Below are 18,351 nucleotides of genomic sequence, written 5' to 3' on the forward strand. Positions count from 1 at the left end.
TCCTCGTACTTGATTGCACATTTTAGTTTTTTACGTTCCGGATCCAATAAATCATTCCTCGTGAAAATCCATCTACTAAAACGCCAGTTACGAGAAATTCCAAAGTAGAAAAATCACCTAAAAATGTTTTTGAAAATACCGCGTATTTTATCGCGTTTTCTGCGGTTGGTTTCCACTGCAATGAAACAACTAGTACAGCATCTTCGTTTTAGCGGAAACAGAGATTTGAAATCTTCAATGATAAAGGAGCTACCTTTATTTTATCCCAAAAAATAGTGTGGGATGCTACATCCACGGTTCTTGATTGATCGCCTTGAAATAGATATATATCGATGTAGATTTCATGGTGGATATTGAAATCGGATGCGGACAAAAATTGTATTCAATTTGCGCAAGTTAGCGATATTTTATAGGTTTTTTAGTGCTAAGATGCAGCCGATGCTACATCTTAGCCTCCAAATTAAATTTCGAAAAATATATACAAATTAAAAGATATGGTCTTGTTGTACACGAAAATCACATGCGGACAAAACGATTTTGATAATTACGCGATTTACACGTATTTTAAAATGCATATAATTTAAAATGGGTTATGTGACCTCTATTTTCATTTCAGAAGCCTTGAGATATATCCTCAGCAACCCAATTATCTTCCTCAATAGGAAAGCTTTTATATGAATGTCCATAAAGCAAAATCCGTATATTTTAGTGGGAGATTTAAGCAAAATTAAGGAAGTATTCCTATAGATTTTTCCAAAATTTTATACTACATAATGAATGTGAAAAATATTGTTTCAAACAAAAAATTATTTTTTTAACCAAAATATGTGTTTATTTTGGCTGTGACGTCGAAACTATAATACCAGTCTGTATGATTTTAGCCTCATTTGCTTCCATACGATTTTTTTCGTAATTTTACAGCGGTAAATGGAACTTTATTTTGAAAAAAGTTGACTTACATTCTATAATTTATCAATTTATTATACATTTCGCGTGTACTGAGTAACATTTAACAAATATTATGCAATCTACTAACTCAAGCCACTTCCAGATAACATTTTAGTAGCAATTGCTCGCGGTAAAATAATTAGCGTTTTTATAATCATTTTTTCTTTAAAACGAAAATAAAACCGCCATAACTTTTGTCCGCATCAACAAAAAACTGGCTCGCGAACGGATTCGTGCTGGGAATTTGTATGTATGTAACTATGTACCAAAAATCTTTGATGTAGCGCGAAAAAAAAAATAAAATTTTTTTTTTTTTGAATTGGAATATGAAATATTTGACAACATTTGTGATATATAGTAACATCGATGAACGCTTCTCCTTAGTTGTGAAATAAAACACATTTTCCTCAAACTTGAAATTATTCCAATAAATTTCAAATTATAAAATGTATTGGGCATTTATTTTACTAAAAAAAAACAATTTCTTTAATAAAACACAAAACACTGATTTATTCACTCACATTATGGTCTTTACTCAACGAGTGTATTTAGACAACTGAAAAAATAACAACATAATTATTTTGTTTCTTTTCCTCTTCGCTTGCTACGTTGGTTAACAAAAACAAAGCAAGAAACGCAAGTGTTTGGAGAAAGCTTCTGCGTCTTCTATCACACCATACACACTGCTCTTTGTTATAAAACAGCATTCCGCATCCTCGGGAGCCCTGTTGTTATTTTTTTTTTTGACAAAAATCCTCTCTCCACCCATAAAAAATATGTTCTAACATAAAAAATATGTTGGTACTCAAACAAATAAAATTGAGATATGTTACAAAATGTTGCAAACGTATATTTGTTTCGACACAAACAAATTATGTTTGGATCCAAACATATATTTGTTTGCAACCATTCCCTAACAAATATTTGTTTGGATCCAAACACATTTCTAACATATATTTTTCTGCGTGAATTCTAAATCCATTTGGTATTTTCCTTTCTTAATACAATTTTTTTAATTTTTTGAGGAATTATGTATGTATATGTATCCAAAATGGTCCATCTGTCCATTACGAAATAATGAACATAATATATAACGTGTCGCAATCATACATAAATACTTATTCCCACAAAATACCCAAGGGAACAAGGGAGACTTCACCATCATATAAATTCCCCGGAAAACTAGTGCCCAGGGGAAGTGGTGTAGGGTATTGCAGGGTCGGTTCCGTCCGACTATAGCCCTTTTTACTTGTTTTTTTGTTCATCTGAATTTTGTATAGTTTGTATAGCTTCTTGCTTTGGTTATAGTTTGTTTAGCTTCTTATATTTGAGTGGCATTTAAACTTCTTTTTCTGCGGTAATATTATTGTTCTGCTAATGCATGTTCCGAGGTAATGGAAAATAAATAATTGCTAATTATTTCATCGTGTGACGTTTAGAACTCCTGAATGTCCCCTTCATGAGATCAAAAGCCATCTATTATTTTTTATTCACGCAAATGGAAATAACGCAAATCGAGGTATTAGTGTACAACATGCACAGTAGATTTAGTAGATTTATTAAATACTTTCTGTATACAAAGCTAACCTGGTCTACCTTTAAAACAATTATTCGTGTAATTGTAGACTTGCTATAGAATTTCAAAGTATAAAAGTCGAAAATATAAATGTAGGTTAAGTTAAAACAGAGGTACACTTCACAATGAAAGGTTTCAATTCGTGCTGTTGTTTGTTACTCGCAATATCATGGGGAATATTTGTAACCAACATTTCTGCGTTTGAGTGGCGTAAGTCAAATTTTTTCATTACAAAACCAAGTTGTCCGTTTTTAAATTTCTTTTTTTCTTTTTAGCATTTTTGAAAGCCTGCATACCCGGAGATGAGTTATGTTTACGTAAAAGCGTTGTTTCCTTCTTCAAAACATATCCAAATGGAATACCAGAACTAAATATACCCCCTTTGGAACCACTTAATTTAGGAAAAATTAATGTGAAAAGTCAAGGCAGTGCAAATTTCAATTTAAATATGTACATGAATGATGTTAAATTCCATAATTACACGAACATTGAATGTCTCTCAGTTAAGGGTATCACAAATCCTGATGATGTCAGCAAACCGGCACGTTTAATACTTGTAGTGAGAAATCCTCAATTGACGATACGAACACATTGTCAATTGAAGGGCAAGCTGTTAATATTTACTGTTGAAGGCGAAGCTGATTTAGAAGTTCATATGGCTAATACAACAACTACTATCGATGTGGCCTTGGAACCCTATATCAAAGATAATCGTACATATTTGAAAGCAACATCTTTCTCAGCCAAACAAAAAACACCAAATATGAAAATTTTCTTTAAAAATTCAACACTACTCAATGGAGATCCAGTATTTGCAGACGTGTTTACAGACACCATAAATGAGAATTGGACTCTGATGCGTGATGAAATTCAGCCTTACTTTGAAAAAGCCCATGAAAAAGTTGCTTTAAACATGGTTAATATGATACTACCAACTATACCGACTGATCAATTTTTCAAGGATAAATAAAGAATGTTTGTAATGATCAAAAGTCGTGGCCTTGTTTTTGTATTACAATTGAAATATGTTTATGTTTATTTAATTTTATAATTTAATTAAATTGAATTGTTTTTGTTTTAAATAAAATTTATTATTTGAATTAACGGACAAATTATTCACCTAGTGGCTATGGGAGGCACTAACAACAGCAAAAGAAACATCGGTAACCCAAGCGGCAAATAACAGAACTACCAAACGTCATCACATTATCGGTTGTGTTGGTGGGCTGGCCTGCCGCCAACGGGTATAAAAGGAGGCCGCAACCAGACAATCGTCTGTTGACGGTTGGTGTGCTAAGTGGGAAAATAAATACTTGTGACGACCCTGGCCCACGCTGAACCTACCCCAGCTTCATAGTAGAAAATACGTCGTCACAATGGCGCCCGAGCAGGGACATTAAAAGAGAAAAAAAAAAACGAAGAAATAAAATAAAAAAAATCCGAAAACAATGGTGGAAAAAGAAAAATATCAAAGAGAAAAATATAACAGTATACATAAGTGATAAAAACAATAGTGAAAAAAAAAAATAACATTGTGTGAATCATAGTTGTGCAAAATTTTTTTTTTTTTTTTTTTTTTTTTTTTTTTTATTTCCTTGGCAACATTTATTTAACAATTATAAAACACATTCATATGTACATTTGAACATTGCATGTATAATTTTTTTGTTAAAAATATGCCGTTCCTACACGGAACATAGGGCGGAAAATTAAAACGATTAAAATGTTGCGATTATCCTGGGCATATGCTTTAAGACAAGAAGACCTTGTAGCATATCTTACGGAATTTAAATTGGATTCTACAAGCAAAGTGGAGGAGTTACGTAAACGTTGGGCAAAGTTTTTAAACGACCAGCACGACGAGCCAGTCTTGAGAAGATTATTAGAAATACAAGATAAAAACGAAAACGCCAACCCACCACCGAGTGTACAATGTGGAGTTAAACCACATAATGAACGTTATGCCTGAGCTACTAAGGGACAAAGCTCTGATCTGGATAAGGAACAATAATGGTCATTGGAGCTCATGGGAGGCATTTTATAATCTCGTAGTGAAATATCGCAAAGGCAAACACAACGTGGTAACAGATGCGCTCTCAAGACAACCTTTGCAAATGTTGGAATTAGTGACCGTTGAAAAGAAACAAAACGCATGCTCCTGGATAAACAAATTAAAAGAAGCTATTGAAGCGAATCCAAAAAAGTTCCCGGACTATACCATTGTCGCCGAACATGTATACCGTCATTTGCCCCGACAGATAAACGAAGAAGACTGTACTCCGTGGAAGCTGTGCGTACCAACTATCTCTCGAGAAAAAGTGCTCAGAGAAAATCACGACAGTGTAACAGGTGGTCATCTCGGCGTACGGAAGACGATCCATAAGGTCACAAATCGATATTTTTGGCCTGGTATGTTGCAAGACATAAAAAGATACGTAAGAAAATGTGAGTTGTGCCAAAGGTATAAAATAAGCCAGCAGAAATTGTAAAAAGGGACAAAGGAACAGAAAATTACAACGCTGCGAAGGACATCAATATCGGATAAATGTCGCAGCCAATGGCAACGTGATGCTCTTCCGTCGATCCTCTGCTTAGACCTTTCACATTTCCGACAATTCGCCCAGATGAAATGCCGCAGAAAGTGTTGAGGTAAAAAAGTGCCCGAAGTCTCTTCACGCTTCCGACCGTTTAGTATTAACGGTCCAGAGACAGCCAAATTGAAGAACAAAAAAAAAAATCAGGGGAAAAACGGGAGGTCATGTAATGATCAAAAGTCGTGGCCTTGTTTTTGTATTACAATTGAAATATGTTAATGTTTATTTAATTTTATAATTTAATTAAATTGAATTGTTTTTGTTTTAAATAAAATTTATTATTTGAATTAACGGACAAATTATTCACCTAGTGGCTATGGGAGGCACTAACAACAGCAAAACAAACATCGGTAACCCAAGCGGCAAATAACAGAACTACCAAACGTCATCACATAATCGGTTGTGTTGGTGTGCTGGCCTGCCGCCAACAGGTATAAAAGGAGGCCGCAACCAGACAATCGGGACATTAGGGTCTCCTTTTTTATTCATCTTTTTTTAGGAGGACAAATAATGTACCATTAGTTTACATTATTTATATGTATTAATGTAATTATAATTTAGTATTAATGATAGGCTGCAGCCACACTGCAGCACACACTCCTATAGAGTATTATATAGATAAACTTAGAAAAATAAGAACTTATGCTAAGTAGATATTTAAGTTATAGACTTAAGAATTATTGTTAGAAAATAAGTTATTAAACAACTTTGTCTAGAATTTTGATGAAAATATAAACATGAAACTTGACAATCGGGACAGTCGTCTGTTGACGGTTGGTGTGCTAAGTGGGAAAATAAATACTTGTGACGACCCTGGCCAACGCTGAACCTAACCCAGCTTCATAGTAGAAAATACGTCGTCACATGTTGTCGTTGGTTATTTCTTTTTTAAATACGACAAATAACACTGTGCAGCAGCACCCAAAAGGAAATTTTCGCCGTAGGTCAATTTTCTGAGATATCACGTGATGAATTTTTTGATTTTTTCCCTATAATACTTGGGAAAATAGCTTCATATCTCTACTTGGCGCTATTGTACCTTCGTTTTGAGAATACATATCTTTGGTCAAATCGATTGGCGAATCGTTTTGTAGAATATTTCATTCTTCTAACTCAATTCCTTTCATATCCGTTTCGTCCTTTATTGCCTGAACCGTAGAAGAAGTACCACAAGATGAGATTTTTCAACATCCAAATATTCTACAAAAATATTGCTCAGAAGATTTTAGGTACGGTTCACTTTGGCAACTAATCAATATTTTCACGTTTTTATTGTCCTTTTTGATGTTTACTCGGTCTTGGTTCAGAAAAAACTATGTTTAGTTTTCTGTATATTCGATATTGGTTATTTATTGGTATGTAAATTTGCCAATTGTTTATTGCTTAGGCCGCCATCAGACCATCTGCTTTTTCACATGTATGACATCAGCTGTTCTGTAGTATTAGTATACCCAAAGTCACAACATACATGTGAAAAAGCAGATGGTCTGATGGCCGCCTTATGTAGACATCTGGGGTGCTTTTGAAATATTTACCAAAAAAAGCTCCTGTAATGAAGAACACGTTAATAACATATTTTCATGGAGGACAGCTCCGGTTATCTCAATTTTTGAACCGGATATTGCGACATTAAAACCGATTTTAAATAACCGAATAAGTTTATATGCATACCATTACAAAGCTCATAAAGTTGTCAATCGCTGATTAAAACTTTGCTAGTTGCAGTGCTAGAACAAAAAACCCGTTTTATTGAACCGATTTTAAGGAAAAATATCGCTGGGGGCGAAACATTCCTCTTGGCGATGAAAGTCGATGAAGATAATATTTCGAAGCCGGAAGGACAGTTATACCGTAGGTCAAACTTCTGAGTTATAGCGAAATGAATTCTTTCTTGAAGAACTTTACATGCATGACAAAAAAGAACCTCCCTTGTCCCGTATGGGATGTTGTGGAACAATGTTTTTTTTATAACTCAGAAGTTTGACCTACGGCATAACTGTCCTTCCGGCTTCGAAATATTATCTTTATTGACTCTCATCGCCAACAGGAATGTTTCGCCCCCAGCCTTTCATCGTCATATTTGCGCGAAGCGATATTTTTCCTTAAAGTCGGTTCAATAAAACGGGTTTTTTGTTCTAGCACTGCAACTAGCAAAGTTTCATTCAGCGAATTAATTGCATTGATTGGCAACTCTATAAGCTTTGTAATGGTATGCATATAAACTTTTTCGGTTACTTAAAACCGGTTCAAAAATCGGTTTTAATGTCGCAAAATCCGGTTCAAAAATCTTTCTTCATTACAGGAGCTTTTTTGGTAAATATTTCAAAAGCACCCCAGATGTCTACATAAGCAATAACCAATTGGCAAATGTACATACCAATAAATAACCAATATTGAATATACAGAAAAACCAAACATAGTTTTTTTCTGAAGCAGAACCGAGTAAATATCAAAAAGGACAATAAAAACGTGAAAATATTGATTAGTTGCCAAAGAGAACCGTACATAAAATCTTCTGAGCAACATTTTTGTAGAATACTTGGATGTTGAAAAATTTCATCTTGTGGTACTTCTACTACGGTTCAAGCAATAAAGGACGAAAAGGATATAAAAGGAATTGAGTTAGAAGAATGAAATATTCTACAAAAAGATTCGCTAATCGATTTGACTGAAGACATGTATTCTCAAAACGAACGTACAATAACGTCAATAAGAGATATGAAGCTATTTTCCCAAGAATTATAGGGAAAAATCAAAAAAATCATCACGCGATATCTCAGAAACTTGACCTATGGCGAAAATATCCTTTTGGGTTCTTAATATACTTGCCAAGGGCTTTCGTCTCCAAAAGGAATTTTCCACCCCCCATTTTGTGTCACAGTGTAATTCAAAGTGGAAAAATGTTAGAATTTTAACGAATTTTAGGAGCAAATATCTTAAGTTTTGTACGACCAACGAAGACTAAATAACAAAGTTCAGCCATTTTGGTGGAATATTGAAGGCACAACCTTTAAAATACCGAAAATCGGGAGGTACGGTTCTAGAGGGGCAATATGAAGGCGTAAACCTGCACCTACAAATTTCAGTTCTGCACCCCCCAACGAAGACTAAATACCAAATTTCAGCAATTTCGGTGGAATATTGGGTCCACAACCTTCAAAATACCGAGGCTATATGTAAGCGTAGATTATACCGACAAATTTAGAGGGGGAAATTTGAATACCCCAAAGAAGACTAAATACAAAATTTCAGACATATTGAAGCCAGAACCTTTAAATACCGAAAATCATGAGGTACACTTCTAAGGGGCAATCTGAAGACGTGGACATACACTTACAAATTTCAGTTGGAAAGTTTTGTACCCCCCAACGGAGCCTAAATACCAAATTTCAGCCATTTCGGTAGAATATTGAGGCCACAACCTTCAAAATACCGAAGACTGGTATGGGCCGTTCTATGGGGGCTATATAAAGGAGTGGACCTATACCGACAAATTTCATATGAAAAGTTTTGTACCCCAAATGGAGACTAAGTGCCAAATTTTAGCCATTTTGGTGCACTATTGAGGCCACAAGCTTCAAAATACCGAAAATCAGGAGGTACGGTTCCATGGGGGCAATACGAAGGCGTAAACCTACACCTACAAATTTCAATTCTGCGACCCCAACGAAGACTAAATACCAAATTTTAACAATTTCGTTCGAATATTGGGTCCAAAATCTTGAAAATACCGATATTTGAGATGTACCGACACATTTAGAGGGGAAAGTTGAATACCCCCAATGAAGACTAAATACCAAATTTCAGACATATTGAAGGTACAACCTTCAAAATACCGAAAAACATGAAGTACACTTCTATGGGGCAATATGAAGGCGTGGACCTACACTTATAAATTTCAGGAGGACAGTTTGTACCCCACAACGAAGCCTAAATACCAAATTTTAGCCATTTTGGTGGAATATTGAGGTCACAACATACAAAATACCGAAAATCGAGAGGTACCGTTCTAAGGCGGCTATATGAAGGCATGGACCTATACCGACAAAGTTCATATCGAAAGTTTGGTGGGGAAGTTTCTGGACCATTGGGAACTCCAAGTGCCAAGTTACAGCCAATTCCGACTAAAAATGTAGATAAAAACATCAAAATACCTTATATCTGGTGGTACGGTTATATGGGGCCTATAGGAAAAAATAGGCCCATATTGGTTTTGATTTCGGTTTGCCGACAGAGATATACCCTCAGCCTATGTGAATTGAAACTGTCATCTACGGACAGTTCGAATACTGGGAGGGTTTTGAATTGTGTACACCTTTTGGGTCATTTGAACTTGCGATCTTTTGAACCACTATGCCAGGAAGCATGGACTTGTCTACGAAAAACATAATATAGCTGGAAACAGGACCATAAGGAGAAGCATCGTTATAATTTTCCAAAGGATCTGCAGTTAAACAAAAATGTTGTACTTTTGTAGGGGAGGTACCATAAGGAGAAGCATCGTTATAATTTTCCAAAGGATCTGCAGTTAAACAAAAATGTTGTACTTTTGTAGGGGAGGTACCATAAGGAGAAGACCGATGTGGACCATTTTAGAAATTAAACCACATTTGGACAAAATATAAGGAGATCCAAATTGGGAACAAATCGGTTGCTCTGTTCAACTCACACGCACATTCGTTTCATTTATTTATTTATTTTGTTTGGGGGGTGGCGAGTGGTTTCCGGAAGCTGTGGAACGATATTTCCCATCTTAAACTAAGTTTAAACAAAATATTACGAACGCCACATTTTAGACCAAACCGGCTATTCAGTTTAAGTGCTACAGTCCGCTCTAGCGCGCACTACACATGGAACATTTGGATTTTTCAAACTTTCGGACTATTTTCTCAGGAAATATGGACGTTCCCCCACCCCCCAAAAAAAAACTTGCACCATTGTGAATACAAGTTGTCACAGCAAAAATCAAAGCGATTAGCGAGGAGCTCTTAAACTGAACTTATCCGGAGTTTTGTATGGGAGTTACCCGAAGGAGTGGACGGATAGAGTCCATGTTAAAAAAATCGGTTACTCCTTTCAAGAGTTATCATGCGCACAATTTTTCCGAACATTTTTGAACTTTTGTGGGTCATGTACCCGAAGTAGTAGACCGATACGATCCAATTTCGAACTTACACTAAATTTGGACAAAATACTACGATAGAAAAACTTCAGACCAAATCCGTTGAGTTCGAGTGCAATAGTGCGCTCCAGCCAGTGCACATGGTGCCATAGGGACTTGCTATTTTTTCAGGAAGTATGGTCTTGCCCCTTAAAAAACTTATACCACCGTAAGGGGGCAGTGAATACAAATTGTCACAACAAAAATCAACGCGATTCGGGAGAGTGTGTTAAACTGAACTTATCGTAAATTTTGTGTGGGAGGTACCGGAAGGGGTGGGTCAATAGAGTCATCTATATCTGGTAGAAATTTCATGATGTTCAAAGTGTGGAACAAATTGTTTACTCCCTTCACGAGTTATCGTGCGCACAATTATTCCGAACATTTCTGAACTTTTGTAAGGAAGGTACAGGAAGGATTGGACCGATGTAACCCATCTTCGAACTTAAACTAAGTTTGGAAAATATATTATGAAACCCAAATTTTGGACCGTGTCGGTTGACCCTTTCGAGAGTTAACGTGCGCTCCACGCTGCCAGACAGACGGACGGACATTACTAAATCAACACCAAATCGTCTGAAACGGATTTCGTCATATACTTGAGGCCTAAAACCATTATTTCGATGAGACACATTTTACCCGTATGAAAGTTATGGTATATACACTTTTATTTCGTTAGCATAAATGCTGAGGATATAATGACCGGTGACAAAAGTTTGTATGTAGTTATATGGTCAATTTTCACTGTCAATGCTATATTCACACAAGTAGTGACCACTGTTTGTACAAACTTTTCACTTACTTTATAAAGTCAATGATATATTCACACACGTGTTGTCTAGTTTATTTTCCTTAAAAGTTTTTTTCAAAAATGTAATTTCCCATCGAAAACATTAATGCTTTAAATACAGTCCTACGATATGTATTTACTTATTCCATCCATTCCTGTCTTTTATTTCAGTCAATTTACAATTTGTTCAATCCATTTATTTTGTAAAATATGTCAATTAAACCAGCTGAAATTCGAAATATTTTTGAATTGTTAAATGTTGAAAATCCCCATTAACTGACACTTTGACAACAGATAAGCAGCTGTACATTGATATTTTAAGTATACAGGAATTCCAATTTTGTTTCTAATGAATTGCTGTCAATCAAGGTGTGTGAGAGAGACATAACATTACCTAAGTATTTTAAAATGCAAAAAACAGAACAAAAGCAACAATAATGTAATTGTTCAAAAAATATAATCATATTTACTATAGAACCCAACTTTTTTATCTTATTACCATAGGTTATAGCCATCGTGAGCGGATTTAAATATGGTAATATTCAATAGAGTTTTACAATCGTTGAAGTTGAGGTTTGCCATTTAATAAATCGCGAACTGTAAATATATTTTATACAAATTGAATATATTTCTCCTGATTGAGGTGTTTTAGCCACGATCTCATAATATGGACGATAACAAATATTTTACGTGGAAGCTGTGTTGGTGGTAATACAAAAAATGTGTAAAAATGTGTTGAAGTAAACAAGAAAGAAAAATGCTTCGTTGTATCAATAAACGGGTTTAATTGATTATTTTTCATTGATGCTATGAAATGTTACATTAATACAATGAAATGTTTAGTTCATGCTATGAAACCTAAAATCTAATGATTTTTGGTTTCATTGTATAACTGAAACGGATTTCATTGATGTAATGAAACTTTTAATTTCTTTAAATTTAAGAAAAAAAATGAGTATTGAAATCATGGTAAATAGTAAATAGGTGAAAATTGACGGAAAATTTGATATTTTCGGTTGGCTCCAAAAATTAATAAAATAATTTCATTAAATAAATGTAACGGATTCATTAAGTAAAGTTTCATTAAATAAATGAAACAGTATCATTAAATCAATGAAACAATTTCATTAAATTAACGAAAAAATTTCAATAAATAAATGGAACATTTTCATTAAATAAATGAAACATTTTAATTAAATAAATAAATTTTCATTAAATAAAACATTTTTGAAATCCCTAATACTATTTTGCGGAATGAAAATAATGTCTGCTAAAATGAAATCTTATCTATATTATTACCCTTATATTACACTGTGAACCGAAATTTTGGGGGGTGGAAAATTCCTATTGGAGATGAAAGCCCTTGTTGAGTATATACAGAACCCCGAAGGACAGATTCGCCGTGAGTCGAACTTTCGCGATATGGCGTGATGAATATTTTGCTGGAGACCCTAAAAGCCATCTGGAATCAGCATTATATCTTTGTTCGCTGTTGTTTAAGCTTATATTTGAGATGACATGTCTTCAGTCAAATCAAATGAGAATTTTTTTCGTAGAACATTTCGACCTTCTAACTCGCTTCGTCTTCAGTCAAATCAAATGAGAATTTTTTCGTAGAACATTTCGACATTCTAACTTGCTTCCTTCAATGTCCTTTTCGTCCTTTATTTCAAGAACCGTAATAAAAGTGGCACAAGATGACATTTTTCAGCTTCGGAATATTCTACAAAAATGTCGCTCGGAAGATTTTAGGTACGGTTCCCATAGACATAAAATCGATAAAATCTTGTTCAAGGGGTCGTTTTTCACTTTTACCCGAATCTTGCTCAGACAGCCCTATATCTATTTATTTCAATATATTATTGTTAACCTATTGATGACCTAGAATTCTCGGAGTCACTAAAAGAGTTGTATCTCGTTTTGCTAAGCACATTAATTTCATTATTTTTTGGATATCGGATATCCGAATTATGGAACCGGTTATTCTGATATTAAAACCGAATTTTTATCCGGTTTTTATGAACCGATTAACCGTATATGTATATCATTCGAAAGCTATTAAGATTGTCAATCAGATATCGAGCCCTTCCCGCGAAAAAGGTGTAAGCGACAAAAAGCTAATTTTACAGGAGACGGTTTTTATTGAATAACTTTTGATATAACCAAAATTGTTTATTCAAATTTGGTATAGATCTGTTATTACATCCTATTTACTGAAAAAATAAAAAATTTTGGAATATGTTCAATATAACGGTAGTTTGTGTCGCTTACATCTTTTTCGCTGTCACGCAATCAGGCTTTTACTTTGAGAATGTACACAAAAGGCAAAAATGGCGCTTACATCAAAATTTTTTTTGCTCTAATTTCGTAACGGTACATGGCTGAGTTCTAAAAATTTGGGAGATGGTGTGTTGGAATATTCTTCATAGATTTCCGTAAAAAACGAAAATCGAAAAAATGTCGCTTACATCATTTTCGCGGGAAGGGCTCGATATGATTAATATGCATTTGACATTTTAAGCGGCTTTGGCGCTGGAACCAAAAAACCGTATTTTTGAACCGTTTCTTAACGTTTGTGTGAATTTTCCACCCCCCAGGTCATGATCATAATTTTTTTCACGCACAGAAATGTATCCTCACAAAAGTTAAGAAACGGTTCAAAAATACGGTTTTTTGGTTCCAGCACCAAATCCGCTTAAAATGTCTAATGTATATTAATCATATCTGATTGACAATCTTCCCAGCAAACCAAATGTCTGATGTCCGACACGTCTGAACAATTTCGGCAGCAAAGTCGTTCAGATTTCGTTCCGATTTCTAAAGAATTTTTCGGATAGGAAATAATTCAGATTTTGTACCGATTTCGTTCAGATTTCGAAACTAATGTCGGAAAGAAATTTCCTCTCCGAATTTCCCAAGGATTTTCTTCAGATTTCGTTACGAAATCGGACCGAAATCGATCCGATGTCACTAAGACATTTCGTTCCGAAATTATGTCAACCACTTCATACAACTTTCGTTAAGATATCGTTACGATTTCGGATCAGATATCGGACGTATCGTCCGAATTTTTTTTCGATTTCGTTACGATGTCGGTACGATTGGTTTGCTGGGTTAATAGATATGATGATATACATATACGGTTGAAAAGTTTGTGGTTTTGTTTTGGTTGTGAAAATGAAACGATTCAGAGAAGCTAAAAAGTTTGTGGCGTTGTGTGATTGGTACGGGAATCGTTTTGTTTGTTTACGTTCATTGGTTACGCTGTTCGTGACGCTTCTGCTGGTTTTTGCAAATATTCATGCATACATACATATGTATGTATGTGATTCCATATGTATGCATGTGACAAATTTATAAATGTGTTCTTTTTATGATTGTGAAAAATGTAAAACATTTGTTCAATAAGGAAAAAATAATTAGAAGAAAATTGATAACACTGTGCAACAAAATGGAGCTCAAAGTCTGGGGTGGTGGAAAATTCCTATTGGAGATGAAAGCCCTTGTTAAGTATATACAGAACCCCGAAGGACAGATTCGCCGTGAGTCGAACTTTCGCGATATGGCGTGATGAATATTTTGCTGGAGACCCTAAAAAGATGAAAACTGTACGATTGCTGAAATATACTTTCGGCTATGCTTTGCCGAGTTGTTACATTCACCACCGAAAAAAAAAGAATTTTTGGCAAACATTTACTGTGCGAAATGATCAACGACACACTCAGACTAGAGGTGGACGCGTGTCGTGCCGTGAGTAGTGCGTGTTCGTGCCTTCTCGAAAATCGCCGTGTTTGTGCGTGTCGTGCCGGAATAAATTTTTTGCCGTGCGTGATAGTGTTCTTTTTTAACACGACACGACAAAACACGATATGCACTATGTGTCACGATCGTGCTAAATTTTTGGGCTTCCTTTAGAAGTCGTGCAAGAGACCATACTAAACACGAAAATCGAACAAGAATATAAAACCGACCAACACCAACTGTAGTGTTCCTAAAATTATTTGCTTCGTTTTTGTAGTCTGGTATTTTTTGCCGTTTTGTTATGGAGAGGACAAAGTATGAGTAAATCGCTCAACGCCACTGGATCTCATCAGTTCCCTTGTTTCTTGTTTGTGGATATTCTCCACCGAAGTTATTTTTCAATAACTTCTTCAGCAAGAAACTTTTTATACCCAAACATCAATCGTCAGCTCGAAGTATAAAGGTGAACAAAGAAAATACAGTATTTTTTGCATATGATGTGCAGCTATAAGCAATGTAGAAATAATAAAGTGGGAGACATTTCATGTTTGTTAGAGAAAACGTTACAATTTATTATCTTTCCTTGTGCTGTATTTGTTTTGCACACTTCTTATCAATACAAAATCAGAGTGGTTGAATTTTATCCTTGTTTTGAGTTCGCAAAAAATTTAAAAATTTTTCTTGTGCAGATATACAGTTTGACAAGTAATTGTTTTCAAACTGAGAAAACTAACACTTTTCATGCATTAATTACTAAAAAATTACAAATAGTTGTGATAAAAATGTCGGGGTTTTTGCAAAAATTAGTTGGTCGACTTATTTAAGACCCAATTGAACGAATAAATAAAAAATTAACCCGCTAAGTTCAACAATAATAACCAAAAGAATAATTAACATGTAATGCAAGGTGCCAAGAAAATGTTTTCAAAATGTAATTAAAGTTCCAAAACACCCCATGTTTTCAGTAAATGCTTAAAAATCATGACATTTTATGAATTTCATTCTTAACAAGGATTATTTGCTAACAAGTATCAGCAATATTAGGCATGGGATATCCCCACTAAGAAGGTTTACATATGGACCAAGGGGGTATCAGATCATATTGCATGTAAACAATGTCCTATAGGTCTCAAGCCGGGAATATCTAAAAACTAAGACGTTTTATGAGTATTTTGGTTTACCAAGATGGTATGACATCAATTACAATGAATATTACCTACAGCAGAACTCGATCAGGAGGGTTGCCAGATCGACAAAAAAAATGTACCAGGTCTTAATAACAGTAAACTGGACATCCCAGGCCCACAATTAGATCTTAAAAGTGGTTTATTTAACTGAAATTTAATTTATGGATAAGGATATTCCCTAAAACAAACCAAAATATAACCAAGAAGTACAAAAATCGGTTATAAATGCATATGGAAGATATTGCTAAATTATACTGAGCTTGCTATAGACATCCAATTTTATCTATTAACAGCCAGATTGAGGAATTCCCGTAAGTTTTTTGGCTTTGATGGTATACCATGGTAACACTGTAGCATTATTTCCCCATCACTTAGAAATTTTTGTCACAGTATTACTTCACAGTATACAAAATGTCTCCAGTTGGTCATAGTAAGCATTTGCGAAAATTGTAAGAAATCTGTACCCCACAAATTTCTAAGGAATATTAGTATCCAAATATGCTATTCTCGACTGTTTCATGAAATATTCTTATCTCTTAATAAATTTTGAGTTGAATGAACCACTTGTAGGCAGTGGTTGTGGGCCTAGTTGGTCCCTTTTACTGTTAATAAGACCTGGTACTATTTTAGTCGATCTGGCAACCCTCCTGATCGAGCTATTCTGTAGGCATTATTTATTGTAATTGATGGAAGTCCATCCTGGTGAACTAAAAATACTCATAAAATGTCTTAGATTTCAGATATTCCCGGTTTGAGACCTATAGGACATCGTTTACATGTAATATGATCTGGTACCCCTTTGGTCCATATGGTAACCCTCTTAGTGGGGATATTCCATGCCTAATATTGTTGATACCTGTTAGCAACTAATCCTTGTTAAGAATAAAATTCATAAAATGTCATGATTTTTAAGTATTTACCAAAAAAATGGGGTATTTTGGAACCTCAATTACATTTTGAAAACATTTTCTTGGCACCTTGCATTACATGTTAATTATTCTTTTGGTTATTATTGTTGAACTAAGCGGGTTAATTTTTTTATTTATCCATTCATTTTGGTCTTAAATAAGTCGACCAACTAATTTTTGGAAAAAAACCGACATTTTTATCGCAACTATTTGTCATTTTTTAGTAATTAATGCATGAAAAGTGTTCGTTTTCTCAGTTTGAAAACAATTACTTGTCAAACTGTATGTGAATTTTACAACCAAATTGAAGTAAAATCACCAACATTTTGATTCAGCTATGCCGAAATGCAGCTATTGAATGTGCACTAAAACATAATATCTTGAACGGAATCTAGAGAATAGTTGCCTATAAACAGATTTTTTGTCAGGTAACACCAAAATGCAGCTATGAATGATGCAGGTAACCAGAAATTACTGTACTTCAATGTGAAGTGTTTCTTTGGCAGCCTAACACAACTCCGACGAAAGTGTTTGCGAAACAAACCAAACCTTTTCCCACTGCTCTGTGTCGTTGAATTTCGACGAATGCACATAACAGAATGTCGTTGGTAGCTTGTCGCAGCCAACCATACAAACGGTGCCAGTGTTTCTCAAATCGAACATTGGTGGCGTCGTTTTTTACACATTGAAGTTTTTTCTTTGTTCACCTTTATACTTCGAGCTGACGATTGAAGTTTGGGTATAAAAAGTTTCTGGTTGAAGAAGTTATTGAAAAATAACTTCGGTGGAGAATATCCACCAACAAGAAACAAGGGAACCTTACCTTACTTTAGATCAAAAAAGATATGGTTTACATTTATTTATTTTGTACAACGTTGAACATATAAAGATCATTAGTCCATCTGAGTATAATTTGAACGGCGGTGCAATCCATGACATGCTCGGCTGGCATTCTGCATACCCGGTTCTAATCCCGGGCCAGGCAACATCAGGTTTAAAAAATGGTAAAATTAATGTTGACGACAATTTCTGAGTAATTCAGCTAAGTAAAGTAGGGATAGGTAATGGAAAGCAATAATCGATTATTCGACTATTCGATTTTGTTCTAAAACTAAAAATGCGATTTTTCGGTCTTGCGGTTATTTCAGTTGTCTTAAAACTCGACTTTCCACTTTTTCATAACCGCAGAAAATCGATTATAATCGACTATTCGTCGATTTTCGAATTTTCTTTTGAAACTGTGAGACCGCCAAGTCCACAATCTATGGGCAAACTCGAAAATCGATCGCAAAATAATCGATTATGCGATTTTCCCTCCAGACAAAAGTCGACTACGATTTTTAGATTTTTGACTGCAAAAAGTCGATTAATCGATTAACCGAAAGTCGACTTACCTATCCCTAAAGTAAAGTAGTAATAAAATATAAGTAAAAATATGAAAAATTA

The 18,351-nt window shown here is 34.7% G+C and overlaps 1 protein-coding gene across 1 annotated transcript; it reads left to right on the forward strand.

Moving 5' to 3' along the window:
* Positions 1–2,577: 2,577 nt before the first annotated feature.
* LOC141400136 (circadian clock-controlled protein daywake-like) lies at positions 2,578–3,636 on the forward strand. Its single transcript, XM_073979581.1, has 2 exons — positions 2,578–2,734; positions 2,800–3,636. The coding sequence occupies exons 1-2, from the start codon at positions 2,650–2,652 to the stop codon at positions 3,492–3,494; spliced, it is 780 nt and encodes a 259-aa protein (XP_073835682.1). The 5' UTR covers positions 2,578–2,649; the 3' UTR covers positions 3,495–3,636.
* The last annotated feature ends 14,715 nt before the right edge of the window (positions 3,637–18,351 follow it).

This window comes from Musca autumnalis, unplaced genomic scaffold (assembly GCF_047663935.1).
Source record: "Musca autumnalis isolate F117 unplaced genomic scaffold, ASM4766393v1 scaffold_3, whole genome shotgun sequence".
NCBI lineage: Eukaryota > Metazoa > Arthropoda > Insecta > Diptera > Muscidae > Musca > Musca autumnalis.

Excerpts from the sequence above, each read along its gene's own strand:
- LOC141400136 (XM_073979581.1), top strand. The coding sequence starts at position 2,650 with ATGAAAGGTTTCAATTCGTGCTGTTGTTTGTTACTCGCAATATCATGG. Across the intron at positions 2,735-2,799 it reads CATTTCTGCGTTTGAGTGGC|CATTTTTGAAAGCCTGCATA; the intron begins GTAAGTCAAATT and ends TTTTCTTTTTAG.